The sequence below is a fragment of the Ursus maritimus genome, unplaced genomic scaffold (genome assembly GCF_017311325.1).
Source record: "Ursus maritimus isolate PB19 unplaced genomic scaffold, ASM1731132v1 scaffold_35, whole genome shotgun sequence".
NCBI lineage: Eukaryota > Metazoa > Chordata > Mammalia > Carnivora > Ursidae > Ursus > Ursus maritimus.
The window spans coordinates 23,034,197-23,057,232 of NW_024426119.1; the positions used below are offsets into that span (position 1 = coordinate 23,034,197).

The 23,036-nt window shown below is 41.0% G+C and overlaps 2 protein-coding genes across 3 annotated transcripts in view; one reads left to right on the forward strand and one right to left on the reverse strand.

Moving 5' to 3' along the window:
- USP50 (ubiquitin specific peptidase 50) overlaps nt 1-18,624 on the forward strand; it is a 46,157-nt gene extending 27,533 nt beyond the window's left edge. The window contains exon 7 of the mRNA XM_008705958.2: nt 17,705-18,624. Within this exon, the coding sequence (XP_008704180.1) occupies nt 17,705-17,896 (192 nt within the window). The 3' untranslated portion in view covers nt 17,897-18,624. The remainder of the gene's footprint in view (nt 1-17,704) is intronic.
- A 196-nt stretch (nt 18,625-18,820) lies between these two features.
- USP8 (ubiquitin specific peptidase 8) overlaps nt 18,821-23,036 on the reverse strand; it is a 74,965-nt gene continuing 70,749 nt past the window's right edge. Inside the window, exons 17-20 of one of the 2 annotated variants that reach the window (XM_040620645.1) lie at nt 22,811-23,036; nt 21,831-21,973; nt 19,803-19,935; nt 18,821-19,655 (exon numbers count right to left, since the gene is read on the reverse strand). The exon at nt 22,811-23,036 is cut by the window's right edge and continues 14 nt beyond it. In XM_040620645.1, the coding sequence (XP_040476579.1) occupies nt 19,470-19,655; nt 19,803-19,935; nt 21,831-21,973; nt 22,811-23,036 (688 nt within the window). In that variant the 3' untranslated portion in view covers nt 18,821-19,469. The remainder of the gene's footprint in view (nt 19,656-19,802; nt 19,936-21,830; nt 21,974-22,810) is intronic. The other variant, XM_040620644.1, reaches the window with a different exon arrangement.

A 23,036-nucleotide genomic window follows, 5' to 3' on the forward strand; every position in this document is an offset into this window, starting at 1 on the left:
GGGGGGGGTGCGGGGTGTCAGTTTCTGCTTTGTTCTCAACTTGCCTTCTGTTCCCTCATCACTCACCAACATCTGTCGTTTCCTGACTTGTTAATGTTAGCCGTTCTGACTGGTGTGAGGTGGTATCTCATTGTGGTTTCAATTTGTATTTCCCTGATGCCGAGTGATGTTGAGCACTTTTTCATGTGTCTCTTGGTCATTTGTATGTCTTCTTTGGAGAAATGTCTGTTTGTGTCTTCCGCCCATTTCTTGATTGGATTATTCTTTGGGTGTTGAGTTTGATAAGTTCTTCATAGACTTTGGATACTAGCCCTTTATCTGATAAGACATTTGCAAATATCTTCTCCCATTCTGTGTGTTGTCTTTTGTTTTTGTTGACTGTTTCCTTTGCTGTGCAAAAGCTTTTTATCTTGATGAAGTCCCAATAGTTCATTTTTACCTTTGTTTCCTTGCCTTTGGAGATGTGTCCAGCAAGAAGACGCTGTGGCCAGTGTCACAGAGGTTGCTGCCTGTGTTCTTCTCTAGGATTTTGATGGATTCCTGTCTCACATTTAGGTCTTTCATCCATTTTGAGTCTATTTTTGTGTATGGTGTAAGGAAATCGTCCAGTTTCATTCTTCTGCAGGTGGTTGTCCAAGTTTCCCAACACCATTTATTGAAGAGACTGTCTTCTTTCCATTGGATATTCTTTCCTGTTTTGTCAAAGACTGGTTGACCATAGAGTTGAGGGTCCCTTTCTGGGTTCCCTATTCTGTTCCATTGATCTATGTGTCTGTTTTTGTGCCAGTACCATGCTGTCTTTGTGATCACAGCTTTGTAATAGAGCTTGAAGTCCAGAATTGTGATACCACCGGCTTTGGTTTTCTTTTTCAACATTCCTCTGGCTAATCGGGGTCTTTTCTGGTTCCATACAAATTTAGAATTATTTCTTCCAGCTCTGTGAAAAAAGTTGATGGTATTTTGATAGGGACTGCATTGAGTGTATAGATTGCTCTAGGTAGCATAGATACTTTAACAATATTTGTTCTTCCAATCCATCTTTCATCCATGTTTCATAGTTTTCAGAGTACAGGTCTTTCACCTCTTTGGTTAAGTTTATTCCTAGATATTTTATAGCTCTGGTGCAATTGTAAATGGAATTGTTTTCTTAATTTCACTTTATTCTGCCTCATTATTGGTGTATAGGAATGCAACAGATTTCTGTACATTGACTTATATCCTGCAATTTTACTGAAATCATTTAGCCGTTGTAGTAGTTGTTTTTTTTTTTTGTTTTTTTTTTGTGTGGAGTCTTTAGGGTTTTCTACATGTCATCTGCAAATAGTTTTACTTCTTCCTTACTAATTTGGATGAACTTTATTTCTTTATGTTGTCTAATTTCTGTGGCTCGGACTTCCAGTAGTATGTTGAATAAAAGTGGTGAGAGTGGACATTCTTGTCTTGTTCCTGACTTTAGGCGAAAGCTCTCAGGTTATCACCATTGAGTATGGTGTTGGCTCTGGGTTTTCATTTATGGCCTTTATTATGTTGAGATGATTTTTCCCATTAGGCCTACTTTGCAGAGTGTTTTATCATGAGTGAATAAGGTACTTTGTCAAATGCTTTTTCTATATCTGTTGGAATGATCATAAAGTTTTTATCCTTTCTCTTATTGATGAAATGTATCACACTGATCTGCAAATATTGAACCACCCTGGCATCCTAGTATTAAATCCCACTTGTTACTGGTATATGATTTTTTAAATACGCTGTTTAATTTGGTTTGCTTATATTTTGTTGAGGATTTTTGGATCTATATTCCTGAGAGATATTGGCCTGTAGTTCTTTTTTTGAGGTTTTTTTTTTTTTAATCTGATTTTGGTATCAGGGTGATACTGGCCTCATTGAATGAATTTTGAAATTTTCCTTCTTGAATTTTTTGGAATAGTTTGAGAAGAATGGCATTAGCTCTTCTTTACATGTTTGGTAGAATTCACCTGTGAAGCCATCTGGTCTTGGACTTCTGTTTTTCGGGGAGCTTTTTGGTTACTGCTTCAATTTCATTGCTGGTGATTGATCTGTTCAAATTTTCTATTTCTTCTTGCTTTAGTTTTGGTAGGTTACATGTTTCTATATAGTTAGCCATTTCTTCTATGCTGTCCAGTTTGTTGGTGTATACCTTTTCATAATATTCTGTTACAATTGTTTGTATTTCTGTGGTATTTCTCCTCTTAGTAATTTTCTTTATTTGGATTCTATTTTTTTTTTTTAATGAGTCTTGCTAGAGGTTTATCAATTTTGTTATCTTTTCAAAGAATCAGCTCCTGGTTTCATTGATCTGTCCTATCATTTTTTTAGTTTATCATTTATTTCTGCTCTAATCTTTATTCTTTCTGCTGTTCTGGGGTTGTGTTTGTTCTTCTTTTTCTAGCTCTTGAGGCATAAGGTTAGGTTTCTGAGCTTTTTCTTGCTTTTTGAGGTAGGCCTGTATTGCTATAAACTTCCCTCTTAGAACTGCTTTTGCTGCATCCCAAAGATTTTGGACCATTGTGTTTTCATTTTCATTTGTTTCCATGTGATTTTTTTATTTCTTCTTTGACTTCTTGGTTGACCCTCTCATTGTTTAGTAGCATGTTATTTAACCTCCATGTATTTGTGTTCTTTCCATTTGTGTTCTTTCCTCCATGTATTTGTTGATTTCTAGTTTCATAGCATTGTGGTCAGAAATGATGCATGGTATGCTTTGATCTTCTTGAATTTGTCAAGACTTGTTTTGTGGCCTAACATGTGATCTATTCCGGAGAATGTTCCTTGTGCACTTGAAAAGAATGCGTAGTCTGATGTTTGAGGATTGAATGTTTGAATATATCTGGTGAATCCATCTGGTTCATTGTGTCGTCATTCAAAGCCATTGTTTTCTTGTTGATTTTCTGTTTAGATAATGTGTCCATTGATGTAAGAGGGGTGTTAAACTCTCCTACTATTATATTATTATCACTTATTTCCTTTATTTTGTTACTGTTTTATGTATTTGGGTACTTCTGTGTTGGGTGCGTAAATATGTACAATTGTTATAGCCTCTTGTTGGATCATCCCCTTTATTTTATTTATTATTTTTTTAATAATGATTTTTTATTATATTATGTTAGTCACCATACAGTACATCCCCGGTTTTCGATGTAAGGCTCGATGATTCATTAGTTGTGTATAACACCCAGTGCACCATGCAATATGTGCCCTCCTTACTACCCATCACCAGTCTGTCCCATTCCCCCACCCCCTCCCCTCTGTAGCCCTCAGTTTGTTTCTCATAGTCCATAGTCTCTCATGTTTTCTTTCCCCCTTCTGATTACCCCCTTTCTTTATCCCTTTCTTCCCCTACTGATCATTCTAGTTCTTATGTTCCATAGATGAGAGAAATCATATGATAGTTGTCTTTCTCTGCTTGACTTATTTCACTAAGCATTATCTCCTCCGGTGCCGTCCATGTTGTAGCAAATGTTGAGAACTCATTCTTTCTGATTGCTGAGTAATATTCCATTGTATATATGGACCACAACTTCTTAATCTAGTCATCTGTTGCAGGGCATCTCTTTCCTTCCACGGATTTAGCTATTGTGACATTGCTGCTATGAACATTGGGGTGCATATGGCCCTTCTCTTCCTCGTCTGTATCTTTGGGGTAAACCAGTAGTGCAATGAGCTGGATCATAGGGTAGCTCAATTTTTAACTTTTAAGGGACCTCCCACGGTTTTCCAGAGTGGCTGTACCAACTTGCATTCCCACCAACAATAGAGGAGGATCCCCTTTCTCACATCCTCTCCAACAATTGTTGTTTCTTGCCTTGTCTATTTTGCCATTCTAACTGGCGTAAGGTGGTATCTCAGTGTGGTTTTGATTTGAATTTCCTTGATGGCTAATGATTTTGAACATTTTTCATGTGTCTTTTAGCCATTTGTATGTCTTCATTGGAAAAGTGTCTGTTCATATCTTCTGCCCATTTTTTTGATTTGTTTATTTGTTTCACGTGTATTGAGTTTGAGAAGTTCTTTGTAGATCTTGGATACCAGTCCTTTATCTGTAGTGTCATTTGCAAATATATTCTCCCATTCCGTGGGCTGCCTCTTAGTTTTTTTGACTGTTTCCTTGGCTGTGCAGAAGCTTTTTATCTTGATGAAGTTCCATAAGTTCATTTTATCTTTTGTTTCACTTGCCTTTGGGGATGTGTCATGAAAAAGGTTGCTTTGGCCGATGTCGTAGAGGTTGCTGCCCATGTTCTCCTCTAGAATTTTGATGGATTCCTGTCTCACATCGAGGTCTTTCATCCATTTGGAGTTTATTTTTGTGTATGGTGTGAGATAGTGGTCAAGTTTCATTCTTTTGCATGTAGCTGTCCAATTTTCCCAGCACCATTTATTGAAGAGACTGTCTTTTTCCCACCGGATGTTTTTTCCTGCTTTATCAAATATTAGTTGCCCAAAGAGCTGAGGGTCCATTTCTGGGCTCTCTATTCTGTTCCATTGGTCTATGTGTCTGTTTTTGTGCCAGTACCATGCTGTCTTTGTGATCACAGCTTTGTAGTACAGCTCGAAATCCGGCATTGTGATGCCCCCAGCTTTGTTTTTCCTTTTCAACAGTTCCTTGGAGATTCGGGGTCTTTTCTGGTTCCATACAAATTTAAGGACTGTTTGTTCCAGTTCTTTGAAAAACGTTCTCGGTATTTTGATCGGGATAGCATTGAAAGTGTAGATTGCTCTGGGTAGCATGGACATTTTAACTATGTTAATTCTTCCGGATCATCCCCTTTATTATTATATAGTGTTATCTCCTGTTACAGTCTTTGTTTTAAAGTCTATTTTGTCTGATGTAAGTACTGCTACCCTAGATTCCTCTTGGCATCCGTTTGCATGATAAATGTTTCTGCATCCCCTCACTTTCAATCTGCATGTCTCTTTTGGTCTGAAATGAGTCTCTTATAGGCAGCATATAGATGGGTCTAGTTTTTTTGTTTGTTTCTTTTTTGGTTTTGTTTTAATTCATGCTGCCATCTTATGTCTTTTGACTGGAGCATTCAGTCCATTTATATTCAAAGTAATTAGTGATAGCTATGTATTTGTTGCTATTTTGTTACTTGGTTTATGGTTGTTTCTATTGATATTCTGATCCTTTCTTGCTCTCTTTCATGTTCTGTTGGCTTTCTTTGATATATTTGAATTCCTTTCTCTTTATTCTTTGCATATACATCATTGTTTTTGATTTATGGCTACCTTTGTATATAACGTCTTCTGCAAATAGCAGTCTATATTAAGTTGATGGTCACTTAAGTTTAACCCCATTCTTTACTTCTCTGTCCCCCATGTTTTAGGTATATGGTGTCGTATTTTGCATCCTTTTATAAGTCCCTTAACTGATTTACAGAAATACTTATTTTTACTGCTTTTGTGTTTTTTACTTTTCATACTCTCACTGATGGTCTTTCTTTTCACTCAAAGTGTCCCTTTTAATATTTCTTGTAGGGCTGGTTTAGTGGTCCTAAATTCCTTCAGTTTTTTGTCTGAGAAACTATTTCTCTCTCCTTCTCTTCTGAATGATAGCCTTGCTGGATGGAGTATTCTTGGCTGTAGATTTTCCTTTTCTGTACTTTGTAGGCCAGAAGGGAGTGGCATGATCTATTCAAAGTTCCTGCTGAAAAATACAGCCTTCTGGGGTTCCACTTGTATGTAACTGTCCACATTTTCTTCTTTAAAAAACCTTTTTATCACTACTTTTTGCCACTTTAATTACCTCGTGTCTTGGTGTGGACTTCCTTGTGTTGAATTTTAGTGGGAATCTCTTTGCTTCCTGGATCTAGATATTTGTGTCCTTCCCCAGGTTAAGGAAGTTTTCAGCTATTCTTCAAATAAATTTTCTGCCCCCTTATATCTCTCTTTCTCCTGAGATCCCTATAACATGGATGTTATTATACTTGATAGAGTTGCCGAGTTCCCCAAGACTATTCTCATTTAAATAATTTTCTTTCCTCTCCTTTCCTCAGCTTGATTACTTTCCATTACTCTGCCTTCCAGGTCGTTAATTATTTCCTCTGCTTCATCTAGCCTGCTACTTATGCCATCATGTATATTTTTAATTTCATTTATTGTGTTCATCTCTGGTGTTTTTAAAAATATTTATAAGATATGTTTATTATTTTTCTGACCAAAAATAATGATTTTTAAATCTCCTTAAGTAACCCAAAAAAGGTATTCAAGAACATAAAACACAAATGGGAAATTAACCATTAGATGTTTTTACTTCATACCAACCCTACATTTAGTCTAGAAAATAAACAAAAACACTTTGAAGTGTTACTAAAATGCTAACCAAGTCATTTTATCATAAACCTTGCACATGCATTTCAAGGTTCCACCGCTCGGAATTTTGTTAAGATCAGTTTAATCATTGATAACAGTATATAACAGAGCAGAGGAACACATGTCATTAGATGTGATCCTTGCCCCTTAGTCTCAGAATTATGTCAGAATAAAGCTGACAGTTGTGCCAGGCTCTGAATGTCCAGTGACCTGGAAGCAAAGAAGATGCCCTGTCACAGAACTTTGTATAAACTGTAATAAAACAAAGCCGAAATTTTCTTACCTTCCTATAGGAAATGGTCAGTTATTTGATAAATACTAAAACACTCTAGGAATTCACTTTGAGTTTGTTTACCAAACACATTTTGCAAGAACCAACCACAAAAAAAGTTCCTTTGGGATTTGGTCTACAAATTCACTTAACAGGTTGGAAATTTAAAACCTATAAGAAAATGAGGAAGTAAGGAATCCCAACCCTACCATGTTGCAATGATTAAAGGGATATACACACATACAAAAAAGTTTTGCTCACAGAAGTCACGAACTATAAAAAGGTATATGCTTTTTGAGTAAAAACAAAGAACTAGCTGATATCCTTCTTTTTTTTTTTTTTTTTAAAGATTTTATTTATTTATTTGACAGAGATAGAGACAGCCAGCGAGAGAGGGAACACAAGCAGGGGGAGTGGGAGAGGAAGAAGCAGGCTCATAGCGGAGCAGCCTGATGTGGGGCTCGATCCCATAACGCCGGGATCACGCCCTGAGCCGAAGGCAGACGCTTAACCGCTGTGCCACCCAGGCGCCCGGATATCCTTCTTTGTTTTGATCTCTGTGTTAAGGGTCTCACTGATGCCCTCCACTCTCAAGTCCAGTGAGCATGTTTGTGATGAGTGCTTTAAATTCTCTGTCAGGCATATTACTTCTATCTATTTCACTTTGGTCTCTTTCTCTGGTTTGGTCTTGGTCTTTCATTTGGGAGATGTTTCTCTGTCTCTTCATTTTGTCTCTCTATTTCTGTGTTAGGAAGCTCAGCTACTTCTCTTGCTCTTGATGGTAATAGTTCTAGGAGGAAGAGGTCCTGCAGCGCCGTGTCCCCTGGCCCCCAGGACCTGGAGCTTCCGCGGGTGTCTCGTATGTATGCTGTGTGCACCTGCTGTTGACTCATGGCCTCGTTTTCCTGCAGTCCAGTTGTCGGCAGAGGCTGTCTTTGCCTGTTGAGGGCCCTGCGGTGTGGGGTGGTCCGCTTGCAAAAGGAGACCTGCCCCGACCGCCGCTGGAAGCGATGTCCCGGGAGACAGGCAATTCAGGAGACGCGGTGGTAACAGGTTTGCACTGGTCTTCTGGGGGTGGGCCCGCAGTGCCAGGACGCACGTGAGCGGGCCGGGAAGGGCAGATGCGCGCACGCGGGGCGGGGGCGCGGGGCTTGGTGCACGCACAGCAGGTGGGAGTGTCGGGGCTGCGCTCCGTGCCGCATGTGGCCAGTGGTTTGTGGCGGCGTGGGCAGAGAAACGGCGCCTGCCGGCTCCTCTCTTCCTGCAGCGTGGGTCTCCCCGCCATCCCCGCCTCTCCGGGCCACACTCCCAGATGAGCAGCCCCCTCCCCCTCCTGACTGCCGCAGGCGCTTTTCAAACTGCTGGTTCTACGCGGTGTCTGCGCAGGCTGTCTGTCCCTCCGTCTCCTTAAGGCAGGGCCGCTGCTTCCTGACGCCCTCCAGTCTCTCCCAGGGCCAAGCCCGATGCGTTTTAAAATTCCAGGCTAAGCCCGCGGAGGTTAAGAACTCATGAAATTCAGCCCCTCTCACCATCCAAGGCAAACATTACAGAGATTCGTCCTCCCCATCGATGGGCTCCGGGGGGTGAAAGTCTGTCTTGCGCCCTTCTCGGCGCCTCCGCTCCCAGACGGCGTCTTCACCGTTCCCACCTTCCTCGCTGTGGCCTCCTTCCTGACTCGAGTTGTGCTAGCGGGCTTTGGGGTGTTTTCTGGGTGATTTAGGCTGATAGGGGTGTTATCTGTGGGTTGAGGCAAACTTAGGGTCCTTTTACTCCACCATCTTCCCAGCCCTCTGGGTATTAATTTTGTATCCTGCAACTTTACTGAATTCATTTTTTCTAGTAGTTTTTTGGTGGAGTTGGGATCGTCTATGTAGAGTATCATGTCAGCTGCAAATAGTTGACAGTTGACCTTCTTTACCAATAAGGATGCCTCTTTTTTTTTTTTTTTTTTTTTTTTAAGATTTTATTTATTTGACAGCCAACGAGAGAGGGAACACAGGCAGGGGGAGTGGGAGAGGAAGAAGCAGGCTCTCAGCAGAGCAGGGAGCCGGGAGAAGCAAACTGAGGGCCTCAGAGGGGAGGGGGTGGGGGAATGGGATAGACTGGTGATGGGCAGTAAGGAGGGCACGTATTGCATGGTGCACTGGGTGTTATACGCAACTAATGAATCATCGAGCCTTACATCGGAAACCGGGGATGTACTGTATGGTGACTAACATAATATAATAAAAAACAAACAAAAAAAAAAGGATGCCTCTTTTTTTCTTGTTGTCTGCTTGCTGCAGCAGGGACTTCCAGTATTATGTTGAATGAAAGTGAGAGGGGGCATCCTATCTTGCTCCTGATTTTTAGAGGACAATTTCTGTTTTTCAGCATTGTACATGATGTTAGCTATGGACTTGTCATACAGCCTTTATTATGTTGAACTATGTTGCTTCTAAACCCACTTTACTGAGACTTTTTAAAATGAATGAATGTCGTACTTTGCCAAATGCTTTTTCTGCATCTGTGGAGGTGATCATATGATTTCTATGCTTTCTTTTGTTGATGTGGTCTATCATGTTTAGTGATTTGTAAATACTAAGCCATCCTTGCATCTCCAGAATAAATTCCACTTGATTGTGGTGAATGGTTGTTTTTTTTTTTTTTTTTCAATATACAAAATGGCACAAATTGGAATGTCATTCTGACGCAGGGGCCACGCTAATCTCTATCATTTAAAAAAGATTTTATTTGAGAGAGAGAGAATGCATGAGAGAGAGCAAGCAAGCACAAGTGTTATGGAGGGGAGGTCGGGGGAAGGGCAGAGGGACAGGGAGAAACAGGATCCCCACTGAGCAGGGAGCCCCACTCGACCAACAGTGGGGCCCTATCCCAGGCCCCCAGGATCATGACACCAGCCGAAGGCAGATGCTTAACCCTTAACCCTTAACCACTTAACCCTTAACCAACTGAGCCGCCCAGGCGCTCTTTCTGTGGAGGATTTTTGCATCTGTTTATCTGGGATATTGGCCTGTAGTATTTTTGTGGTGTCTTTGGTTTTGGTGTCAGGACGATCCTGGCTTCAAAGAATAAATTTGGAAACCTTCCTTCCTCTTCTATTTTTTGGAATTTTGCTCTACTCTTTATTATTTTCTTCTTTCTAACTAACCTGGGGCTTCATTTGTTGTTATTTTTCTAGTTCCTTTAGGTGTAAGGTTGGGTTATTTGAGGTTTTCCTTTTTCCTTGAGGCAGGCCTGTATTACTATAAACTTCCCTCTTAGAACTGCTTTTGCTGTATCCCAAAGATTTTGGACCATTTGTGTGTTCACTTTTTTTTTTAATAACTTCTTTGCTTGCTTCACTGACCTATTGGCTGTTTAGTATCATGTTTACTAGCCTCCCTGTGTTTTGTGTTTTTTTTCCATTTTTTTTCTTGTGATTGATTTCTATTTTCATACTACTGTGGTCTGAAAATATGCATGGTATGTTTTCAGTCTTCCTAAATTTACTGCCACTTTTTGTGGCCTATCATATAATCTAATCTGGCGAATTTTCTGTACGTACTTGAACGTGCATTCTGTTGTTTTCTGTGGAGTGTTCCTATATATGTATCTTTATGTCCGCGTAGTCTAATGTTTCATTCAAAGACATGGTTTCCTTATTGATTTTTCTTCCTGGATGATTTATCCATTGACGTAAGTGGGGTTTTAAGGCTCTCTACTACCATTGTGTTATTATCAATTTATCTGTTTAAGTTTGTTAATATTTTCTTTATATATTTAGGTACTTCAAAGTTGGGTGCATAGACTTTGCAATTGTTACGTCCTCTTATTGGATTGATCCCCTCATTGTTATGTAATGCCCTTCTTTGTCTCTTCTCTGTTTTAAAGTCTATTTTAGCTGAGATAAGTATTGCTACTTGGCTTTTTTCTTTTCACTTCCATTTGCTTGGTAAATGTTTTTCCAACCCTCCACTTTCAGTCTATATGTGTCATGAGCTGTGAGGTGTCTCTTACATGCAGCATAACAGTGGTTTGTGTTGTTGCTGTTTTTTAATCAATTTCACCACCTTACGAGTTTTGGTTGGAGCATTAGGTCATTTCCATTTAATTAAGGATAGGCATATGTAGTGCCATTTTGTTGTTCTCTGGTTGTTGTTGTAGATTTGTTCTGGTCCTTTCTTCTCTTGCTTTATTTTATTGTGATGAGTTCAGAAGTACCATGTTTGACTTTCTTTCTTTAAAATTTGTGTTTTTGAAGGAGGACGTCTATTTCCTTCTTTAGGCAAGTTTTCAGCTATTATTTCTCCAAATAAGTTTTCTTTTCCTAAAAATAAGATCTTAAAAAAGAGAAAAGAAATCTCTACACCCAAAATGGGTCTTGAACCCACAACCCTGAGATCAAGAGTTGCTGCTCTACCAACTGAGCCAGCCAGGCGCCCCTCCTCAAATAAGTTTTCTGCCCCTTTTTCTTCTTCTTGTTCTGGGATCCCTATAATGCAAACGTTCACTTGATGTTTTCCGAGAGGTCCCTTCACGTATCCTCATTTTAAAGATTCTTTTGTCGTTCTGCTGTTTGGCCTGGGTGCTTTCCATTACCGTGTCTTCAGGATTGTTGATGTGTTCTCCATCTGCTAATCTGTTGATTCCCTCTAGTGTATTTTTCATTTCCGTTATTGTGTTCTTCATATTTTCTCTTTATCGAAGGTCTCCCTAAGTTCTTCCACTCTTCCCTCCAGCCCAGTGAGCATCTTTACGACCGTTATTTTCGGTTCTTTCTTCACATTGCTTACCTCCATTTCATTTAGTTCTTTTTCTGTGGGTTTGTCTTGTTCTTTCTTTCGGAGCGTATTCCTCTGTCTCCCATCCTCTTGCGTGTTTGTTTGTATGCATTAGGTGGAATGGCTCCCTTTCCTAATCTTGAAGGAATGGTCTTGTGTTTGTCATCCCTTATGCAGACTTTGTGTGCTTGGTGACTCATGCTGGCTGGTTGGAGCTGTGGATGGTGTGGGCTGAGGGTTCTGGGGCGCTCCATCTAGTGGGAGCCCTGGCAGGACAGCTAAAGCTGAAGTGAGTGCAGACTGTTCGGTCCCTGGTTTCTCCACACAGTGGGTGCCCTGACGGCAGCGGAGGCTAGAGCAGGTGCAAGCCAGGGTACGCTGAGGCCCAGTGCACAGCAGGCACCTTGGCAGGGTAGCTAAAGTTAAGGTGGGGTGTTATCCAGGGTGTCCTGGGGCTTCTGCACAGCAGGTGCCCTGGCAGGACAGCTGAAGCTGACTGGGTGCGAGACAGGGATGCTGTGGCTCTCATGCAGCGGGCCCCCTGCCAGGCTAGCCAAAACTGAAGCGGAGGCAGGTCATGGTGTCCTGGGGTTCTATGTGCGACGGGACCCTGGCAGGACAGCTGAAGCTGAAATAGCTATCAGCTGGGGTGTCCTGGGGCAGTCTGCAGGGGGTGCCCTGGCAGGGCAGCTGGAGCTGAGGTGTTGTGAGGGATGGGAGGTCCCTGGCCTTGCTCTGCAGGGCTGCCCTGGCAAGATAGGTGAAACTAAAGTGGGTGCAAGCTGGGGGGGGGGGCAGGGCTCTGCACACAGAGGGTCCTTGGCAGGGTAGCCGATGCTGGAGTGTAAGCCTAGGGTGTTTCAGGAGTCTCTGCTGGAGCTGAGGTGGGGTATAGGCCGAGAGGTCTTGGGGCACTCTGCTCAGAAGGTGCCCTGGGAGGCCAGCTAAAGCTAAACTGGGCACAGGCCAGCGTGTGGTCCCCAGGGCCTCCACACAGTGTGTCCTGGCAGGACAGCTCTGAAGCAGAAGTGGTTGCAAGGTGGGTTGTCCTAGGGCTCTTCCCACTGGTGGGACAGCTGCCACTGAGTGAGGTTCAAGCTAGCGTTTCCCGGAGTGTCCCGTACAGGGTGTGCCTTGGCCGAGTGACTGGAGCTGAGGCCAGTGTGGGGTGGCCGGTGCTGTAAGGGCCCTGGCAGGGTGGCTGGAACTGAGGCAGACATGAGCCGGGGTTCCTGGGGGGCACCCCCGCCAGGACGGCTGCATCTGAAGTAGATGTCCATTGGCAGGTTTCAGAGTGGTCTGCGTCACAGGTGCCCTGCTAAGCTGCCCGAAGCTGAAGTGCATTGGGCCTGGAGTGTTCCAGCGTGCTTGCGCCTGTGTCACCCTGGCATAAATGCTAGAGCTATCATGAGCGCTAACTGGGGGGGGGGGGGCTCTCTTAAACCGCTGGGTTTTTTTCTGTGTGCGAGGACAGAGGAATCTGTTCCTGGTCCCTCGGTGCTCTCCCTCCCCACAGACCCTTCATTACTGGGTCTCCATTTCTCTTGCTGTCCTTCCGCTGCGCAGAGGCTGTTCAGTTGGCCCCCAGGTCCTCAGGAGGAGTTGCTCTATAAATAGGTGTGATTTGGTGTGTACTGTGGAGAGAGTGAATTCAGGGGCTTCCTCCATCACCATCTTGGACCACATCTCCCCTGGCTGAATTATGTTTTATGCTGGCTCTTTAAGGGCAAGGACTCAGTTTCCTAGTCCGTCTGGCTCTCCCAGCATGAAGTCCTACTGATTTTTTTGAAGCTCCCGAAGTGAATCCCCACTGGTTTTCGAAGCCAGATGTTAGGAACTCCTCTTCCCGGGGCAGGTCCTCAGTGCCGGGGTGCCTGGTGGGGGTCCGATCCTCGCCCCATCTGTGCTTGCGGTGTCCCTCCTGTTTGTGGGTAGTCCTGCCAGGGGTTTGGTCGTCTCCATACCTCCTACGCTTCTTGATGTGGCCTTCTCTTTAGACTAACTGTACAGGGTCTGTTTTTCCCATCCTCAGGTCATTTTCAGAGTTCGCTGTACGGATGCAGCTGTTGCCTCGTTGCGTCTGTGGTCAGGTGAGCTCCGGATCCTCCCAATCCGCCACCTTCTCCGACTCCCTTTAACGTTTGCTCTACGTGTCTAGTTGCTCTTCTACTGGGTACACAGACACTGACCATTGTTATGTCCTCTTGTTGGATGAATTTATTATGTCAAGCCCTTCCTTGTCTCTTACTGTATTTGTTTCAAAGTCTATTTTGTCTAATAGAAGGATTGCCACCCCAGACATTTTTGTTTTCATTTACATGAAATATCTTTTTCCATCCCTTCACTTTAAGCGACTTTTTTTTTTTTGTTTAAAGATTTTATTTTTTAGTAATCTCTGCACCCAACATGGCGCCTCAAACCTACAACCCTGGGGTCAAGAGTCACACGCTCTACGCACTGAGCCAGCCCGGCGCCTCACTCTGTGTCTTCAGAAGTCTGAGGTGAAACTCTTGTTAGGCATCTAGAGGGGGCTTACTCTCCATCGGTTCAGTAGTCCTGCCGTGTTTTCTGATGGGATCGTGTCGCGCATTTACATTTGACCTAAGTGTTGATAGGTATGTACTTACTGCCATTTTGTTAATTGCTTTCTGATTGTTTTGTAGTTCCTCTCTATTCCTTCTCTAGCTCTCTGCTGACTTTATTCAGTGTCATGCTTGGACACCTTTGTTTTTTGTGTATCGTAGTTTGGGTTTGTGGTTACCAGGGGGGTCCTATATGACATCCGATGTATATAGCAGTCTGTATTAAGTTTTGATGGTTAAGTTTGAGCACATTCTAAAAGCACATTTTACTTGCCCCTCCAAGTTTTATGTATATCGATGTCCTGTTTTACATCTTTTTTATCTTCCTTAATTTGTGTAGATATAATTTATACTACTTTTGTGTTTTAATCTTTACTAGCTTAATAAGCAATTGATCTACCTTTCTTGTGTGTTTGCGTTTTTACCTGTGAAAATTTTCCCTTTCATAATTTTCTTCTAGTTTATGGCCTTTTCTTTTCCACTTAAACGAAGTCTCTAACCTTGCTTGTAAGGTAGCGTTAGCGGGGATGAACTCCTTTCACCGGTGTCTCTCGTGAATTTGCGTGTCCTCCTTGGGCAGAGGCCCAGCTAGACTTCTCTCTCGTGCTCCGTCGTTAGTGTATGTCCTGCCCAAGCGAGCACTCCACGTCCCTTTCAATTCTGAGTGACAGCCTTGCTGGGTGGAGTATTCTTCGTTGCAGGTTTTTTCCTTTCTGCACTTGGAAGATACCAGGACAATCCCTTCTGGCCTGTAAAGTGTCTGCAGGAATGTGGATTATCTTTTCTTTCTGGCTGCGTTGAAGATTTTTCTCTTCGCTTTCGTTGTTCTGCAGTATTATCTTTATTTACCCGTGGTTCATTGTATTTCCCAAATTGGAAGAATCGTGACTTTTATGAGGTTTCCAGGCATTATCACTTTTAATATGGTCTTGCTCCTATAACACACTCTCCTCTTTTAGAACTTCTACGAGGCATACACTGACTCTTCTTACTCAATTTTTCATCACTACTGCATTCAGGGTAATTTCCTTAGTTTCATTTGTATAGTTTATTCATTGTCTCTCCAATTCCACGTACTATTTAATTTCTACACCAATTTTTTTATACTGAATTTTAAACTATTTTTCATTTCTGGAAGTTCTCTTTCGTTTTTTGTTAGCTTCCTTCTCTTAAATGTCTATCACTTTTTTTATTTTTTAAAAGATTTTATTTGACAGCGAGCATAAGCTGGGGCAGCTGCAGGCAGAGGGAGAGGGAGAAGCAGAGTCCCTGCTGAGCAGGGAGCCCAACCCCTAGGAGCAGGGTTCGATCCTAGGATGCCGGGATCATGACCGGAGCTAAAGGCAGACTGACAGAGCCACCCAGGCGTCCCCGTCACTTTAAACATGCTTTTTTTGTAGTCCCTATTTGGTAAATCTATTATCTAAAGTCCTCAGGAGGGGGAGTTAATCGTGCCATTTGTTGCTTCTGACTCTTACTCATGGGGGGGTTCTTTCCACGTGTGTTCTCTAATTCTGAACTGCGAGCTGAACACCACTGCGGTTTTATATGTTCGTATCCTGTACAGCCTGAATTAAGGCACACCTATCCGGAAACAGAATGTAATTCTTTCCTTTGGCCAAGTGCCGCCCAAATAATTCTCAAAATAACCCCCAAAATAAATTCACAGGCTTCTGAGACCATATAGGTAGTGTAATTTTGAATCTCAAGTAAGACAGGTCTGTGGTAACAAATTCCAGGAATGACTTCTTCTCTGCACCAGAGCATAAGGTAAGACAAGTACTAGCTTATCCTTCACTGAGGGCGAGTCTCTAAGAATCCTGTCTGTGTGTGGATCTCCATCCAACACCCACCTTGCGGAAACCTAAGACTTGACCTCCCGTGCTTGTGTAACCTTTGAAATCCAGGCACCTGGTTCCAGAGACCAGGAACTGTCTTTATGCCTGATGGTCATGGCCTCAACCACGTATCTGGCTACTCTCTTATTTCCGGTTTTTGGCCTCTGGGGATTACGCACTATAAAATCTTTTAACATCAGCCATGTATTTCAAAGGGTATTTACCAAGTTTATCCAACTTTCCTTACAGTTGTGTAACTAAGGCTTTCACGCTAATTGTCTGCCATAACTGCTAGAAATTTAAGTCTAGAAAGATGTTTTACCTTCTATTATGTAAAAAAAAAATTTTTTTTGCATTGTTATCAAAACTGAACAATCATCCAGCTGTGATCAGTCTGATCCGTTTGGAACAATATTTCATCTTCTGGACTCTACATACCCACCAGATGTTTTTTTCTCAAGTTCTATCACACTATCATGGGCACCATTTCATCAATAAGGAAGCTAAAGCATGTCAGCTTAAGGTCACAGGGCAAGAACCAGGACTAGAGCTTGGACCTTTAAAAGTGTCAGCTCTGGGATATTTCTGTAAGACGTAACGTGAGAGGTAGGGAAGTGAAGGTCTAAGGGAACGTTTAGTAAGTACCTCCTATGTGCTAGTTCTGTAATATCAAAAATATCTGATAACTGCTGTACAAGACATATCTTATTACCCCATTTTCATAGATGGGGAAATTAAAGCTCAGAAAGTTTAAATAATTTCCCTAAGGTCATTGTGTAGTATTAGAGCTGAATTCACAGTCGGAATTGGCTATAAAAATCCATCTTCTGGGACGCCTGGGTGGCTCAGTCGGTTAAGTGTCTGCCTTCGATTCAGGTCGTGATCTTGGGGTCCTGGGATTGAGTCCTGCGTCAGGCTCCTTGCTCAGTGGGGAGCCTGCTTCTCCCTCCCTCTGCTGCTCCCCTGCTTGTGCTCTCTCTGACAAATAAAACCTTAAAAAAAAAAAAAAATTCCATCTTCTTCCCTCTATACCAGGGGTCAGCAAACTTACTCTGTAAAAGGCCCGATAGTAAATATTTTAGGCTTCATGGGCCACACGGTCTCTCTTGCAACTACTCAGCTTTGCTGTAGTGTGAAAGCAGCCACTGAGAAACAGAAGATGAATGAGCATGGCTGTGTTCCCATAACACTTTATTTACTGCAATTTGAGTTTTATGTAATTTTCACATGTCACAAAATAATTTTTTTCAACCATACAAAATATGAAATGCATTTTTAACTTACAGGCCACGCAAAAACAGGTGCATCTGCCCCATGGGCAACTGGTTTGTTGACCCCTGCTCTACACCATACCACCTTGTGAGGAGTGGCGTTCTCCAGTGTCTGTTCCAAACATTCAAGGGAAAAAGAGAACGGAACAGGTTCTTCTTTGGATGCTGCGTGACTGAGGGGGTTGTTGTGCCCAAGCTCCTCAAACTGTGTTGTAGCAACATGTAGTTGTTTAAACGTCTTGTCCCAACATTAAACGTCTTTTTTTCATGTCTCTCCTTAGCCTATCTTCCAAACTAAACTAAGCTCATTTTGGAAAGAGGACTCTCTTCTTATTTTACAGTGTCCTTTAATGTTTCATAGTCTGTGTAATATAGTAGGTGCTCAATATCCAATGATAAATATTCGATGCCGCCGACCACTATCCTGTTTCATTCAGACTCTTTAAATGGTCAATGGGCCCAATATAGAAACAGTTCAATGAATGAAAACTAATATAGCAGTTAGGCCATATGTTGTATTTAACAATATTACCATTTCCTTTTAACTTAGTGTAAGGGACAATTTTGAAAAATATTCTGGGCCCTACCTTTCTTGCTCCAATAGTTATTTGCATGTGAATACTAAGTCTGACATGCCTTCTTCCCCTAGAACCACTTCGGTGACCTGGATGGTGGCCACTACACTGCTTTTTGCAAGAACTCAGTGACCCAGGCCTGGTATAGCTTTGATGACACACGAGTCAGTGAGATACCAGATACTTCAGTTCAAACTGCTACAGCCTATCTCCTGTTCTACAGCTGCCAGCCCTTTTCTATACCTATAAAAAAATGCAAGAGCTAGGAAAAATGGTATTTCCTGAAAACTACAAAACAAGCAATCAAACTGGTACTTAAGTTTTGCTCTGTCATTAAAATCTTGCAACTTATTTGCATCGCTGACATTTTTAAGTCTTTCTGGTATGTTATGTACCCCTTTATACAATAAGACTCTACCAAAGAAGATAGGTCCGGGCCTACTGAAAAAGGCAGCATGCAAACGATGAAATGCTGATCGATGGGGGCCTTCAAAGCACTGCAAATTATGTATCAATTTCAGGCTTCAAAATTGAATGTTTATTAAGGTGAATTTTTTAATCATAGAATATCAATTATATATATCCAACAAATTATTTTCCAGAGATACTTCATGGAGCTCAACAAAAGTAAGTTTTGTTCAAGTGGCTCTGTGACCTTGAGAATATGATTTGAAAATACTTAATTGATCAGACAATTTAGCCAAGAACTCTAATAAGTCTCTTAGACCAACTGCAGAACATGAAAGAACCCATCCTTTCATCCTCTACCTGACAGTCCACCAATGGTGACATCTTTCAGAAGCGCTTTCTACAATCTTATTTTTATATGGAGAATTTTTATTTACTTATCTCTTTGACTACATCATTTTGTAAAGATGTGGTTCTTAATGCAGCTCACTTTGCAGTCATGCTTGACTCCTATCCCTTTGTTTAAATTCTGACTCCCAACTCGGAGAATCCTAAGTGCTCTATGCATTTTTGGATCAAGTTGAAGGCAGAGTAAAATCGGGTTCTAATGCAACAGGGTAAGTGAACTAAATCTTAAATCAATATAGCAGGATAAAGTGTAGCTATGTATATAAAATGGTTTGCTAATATAAAATTAAAGACAGAACACTTACAGGGTTTTAAATTATTTTTCTCATTAAGATTTTAATGTAGGTGAAAATGAAAATTCTCATTTTAAAAAATTAAAGAAAAGTTTCCATTTATTTTTTTAGAATAAAGATTTAGTGCACAAATACAGCCCAAAGCCAACAAAAAAATAGCTTTGCCCTGTCATTTCCCTAAGAAAGCACTGCAGTTACTCAGAATAGGCCAAAAGAAAAATGAACAATCCTCTGAGTTCTAGGCTTCACAAAAGGACCACATAGTATAATATGTACACTGATTTGATGTGCAAGTGTGCAATAAATATATACACATACATTCCTATCTGCTTTACATCATTCTAGAGTATTCATAGATCAAGCTGGGATTTAGAAATGTGAAAAGGCCATAACAGTGAAAAGGAAAATAAAGGATATAATGGTTTTTAGAATAGAATGCTATAGAATGATAATGCTTAGCTAGTTAGTTACTTTAACTTTGGAGCAAACTATAAAGGTTTTGAAATAAATGGTACCTGTAAGGAGTGCTTACTGCGATACTTGTTAAATATTATTGGTCAGTTTTTCGATAATAGCACTGACCTAAAATATATGGTGATAGTAACACAGCTCCCACTGTCCTAGAATTCCTCTAAAGGGCCAGCTATAGGTATCCAGTATCTTTGCAAGTATGTCAAGAGTTGTGTTGCTCAGCCTCTTAAAAGATAACTAGCTTATAACCTACTTCTCCTTATGTGGCTACGTCAGTTGCTCGTGGTCCCAATGAAGTATAAAAGAGGATATAAGCTGCCGAAGACTTCACAGAAGAAACAGAGATATCAGAAACTTCATGATCATCGAATTTAAACCACCGCTGTCTTGCTGCATTTTTACAATAGGCAGTGTAGTGGCCTCCATCCAGCCCACCGTAGTGATTCTGTGCCAAACGAGATTGAAAATCCGTTCAAACTGAAATTATCAACATATTTTAAATAATTCAAAGCTTTGTTACTTTCCTATGAAGGAACCACTTGAAACTTTTTCTAAGCAAATATGAAAATATTTAGTTCAACAAGATACTTACTGAAACAGAAAACAAATTATATTTCTTCAAATTGTTCTTTGGACCAATAACATATTGTGACAAGTCAAGATTTTCTAATGGGAAGTCCACAGAGCTCTGTAATTTTTGTTTCCACCTGCCATCATAGGAAAAACTGCAGAGCAAAACATGATAGCAATTATACCAACAGACCAAAAATATCAGAAGGACTCTAATTCATTCCTTAACATTCTAGATTTTTAGCCAGGACCGTAAACCGTTTCACGCAGAATTTCAGTCGTGGAAGGACCTGTGAAGACTGAGGAGAGCTGCTCTACACTTACGACCGTACTGCCGGGACACTGGAGCTGGGACCTGCAAACACACAGACCACACAGGTATCCCCCGCTTTTCAAAAGTTGGCATGACACTGCTTTGTTTTATGGAAGACTTAAATAGTAGTACCTGTTTTTGCTAACCAAAAGAAATCTGAAGAGGATTTCTGCCTTTCAGAAAAAAGGTAAAAAGTGGAAACAGCACTGAGTGGCCTGTGCTCTGTAGTAAGCTGGCCGAGGCAGCAGGCAGCCTGCTGAGCAGTGAGAGCGGCACCAGCAGCGCGCGGCCTGGACGACTCCGCATCGAGCTGCCACAGCTTTGAAGGGTCTGGCGGCAGCTGTGTTTTATCTTAATTTTGTGCATCTGTTAGCAAGATGTGTCCTAAGGTATCAGAAAAGCCCAAGAGAAGGTTATTTTTGGGGTCTGGAAATGTTCAAAGATTTTCCATATAAATTAATGGTAATCGCTTCTTTGCTTTTTACCATTTTGGCTTACAAAGATTTCACAGGAATACTGTTTTTGCATAGCAGGGGAAAACTGCAATGGCATTCCACTGTCCTGACATCCTCTGCTCCTTTAAACACCAAAACACTGGAATGTTGGTTGGTGTAATATTATTTCAGAATTAATTTTCAAAAACTGAATTCTGAACCATTTATATTTTTAGATATTCTACAAAGACTATGCAGCATTAAAAATTTTAAAAGAACAAATGTGTAATCATTTAGAGAATGTTTATACCTCCACAATCCTCAAGAGAAAAACTGATGTAACAAGATTGTTAGAAAATTTACATGAGGAATTTGAACACATCAATGTTGAAATTACTGTAACTGCAAAAGAATCTCCAATAATACAAAATGAAACAAATAATTAAAACAGAAATGCTTTCTTTGAAACAAAAATAACAGCTCTCAATAAAAAGATGAAACTTTTTTTTTTTAAAAAAGTTTATCACTCCATGGATAGATTATATATGAGACCAAAAAAAAAAAAAAAAAAAAAAAAAAAAAAAAAAAACAAAAAAAAAACAAAAGACCTGGGACATGTTTTACAACTATTATTCCTTCTACTATAGAGTCAGATCTTTTTCACAGGCTGGAAAAATCTGGACAAAAATGTCTGCACCCAACAATGGCATCCTTAACCTCTTCAAGACTACATTTTAAAAACATCCTGTATTTCCAGGGCGCCTGGGTGGCACAGTCGGTGAAGTGCCTGACTCTTCGTTTCAGCTCAGGTTGTGGTCTCAGGGTGGGGAGGCTGCGCCCCGCGTTGGGCTCCGTGCTCAGCATGGAGTCTGTGTGAGACTCAAACTTCTCAGACTTCCCCTCCGCATGTAAGCACTCGCTCTCTCTGAAATAAATGAATCTCTAAAACATTCTATATTTCATTTTCAGCACAGGATTAAATCTTTTTTTAGTTTACTGTTTGATAAATTTTATTGGCTAATCATTTGTGTTCTATATAAATACATTTTTATTTGATGTTTTATAAAGATGTAAAATTCTGTATTTGAAATGCAATAATTTCATTTTTTTAAAGATGAAATTACATGAAAGCGTTTTTGCAAACACTGAGAGAAGGAGCTAGTCTCCTCTTTCTGCCCTATTTCCCTAACGAGATAATCTTCCTTTGAAATGCATCCTTAGCAGGCAGTACAACACAACGACTTAAAATGGAAGGACTTAGAATTCTTTCATTTAATATTGTAGAAAAATTTGTTTCCTTTACCGTTTCAGATGCACTAAAAGCACTGGTGGCAACTTCCAGATTTCTATCTTTTTTAAAGAATCCCGTCGAGTTCTGCAATGACTGCAGTAAAACCGATTGTTATCTGTGAGCTTCTCTTCTTTGGAAAATAATCTAAGGCAATCCTGGAGGCAAAAACAAGTAGTAGTTATTAATTCGTTGCTTCACAGTATCACTGGGCATCTACTCAAGTTATTCTGCCAGGCATCAGGCTATAACAGTTAAAGAGAAGAAAACCGTGCCCTCATAAAGTTTATGACCTGGTGGGGAACCCAGAGGAGAGAGCCCGCAACAAGAGGAGCGCAGTGCATGGCGAGCGCTGCCTGCGGTGGAGGGAGGCAGTCCGGCGTGTCTGCGCTCTGCCTGGTGCCCCACACAGTCTTGCTGGAAGAAAGGACATTCTCGAGGAAGCGAACACAAAGATCAACAAGCTAGCTAAATCATACTGTTGTGAGGAAAACAGGCATATTGATCCCCAGGCAGAGCAAATTCTTATAAAAGTAAACCTAAATTAAAAACAAACTCAGGGTTTTGGAGGGGAGGCAGGTGTGGGGATGCGCTAGCCCGGTGCTGGGTATTAAGGAGGGCACGGATTGCATGGAGCACTGGGTGTTATATGCAAACAATGAATCATGGAACACTATGTCAAGAACTAATGATGTACTGTATGGTGACTAACATAAAAAAAATCCATATACAATTTTCAAACTTCTTCAAAGTGCAAACTTTAAAAAACACCAATTCTGAAAGAATATTTAATAGGAAAATATCTTTTAAAAAGGAAAACTTTTAAAACATCTTTAGATTTTTCTAATACACAAATTTTGTTTTAATTATGTCTGTGTTTAAGTTTTACCCACAAAATGTTTATAGGGGTGAAGAGCAGAAATTGCTGAATAAAGTATATGTTTGTATGCATATAAACAGCATTTATTCAACAAATCATTTTCTCTCAAGCTTACCTGTAATGTACATTTACTTGTAGAAGCTAAGGGTAGAGACAAATACATGAAGGCCTCAAATGTCCTAGACTTTTTGTGACAGGTGAGGCACTGTACTGTGGATTTGAACTGACCCTGAAAAAGTGCTACAATAATAGATTCATTGAGCTGCTTGTGTTTCTGCCAAGCATGTTCTGCGGCTTTAAAGTCATCCAGGTGATCGTTATTTTCTTCTTTATGTCTCTTC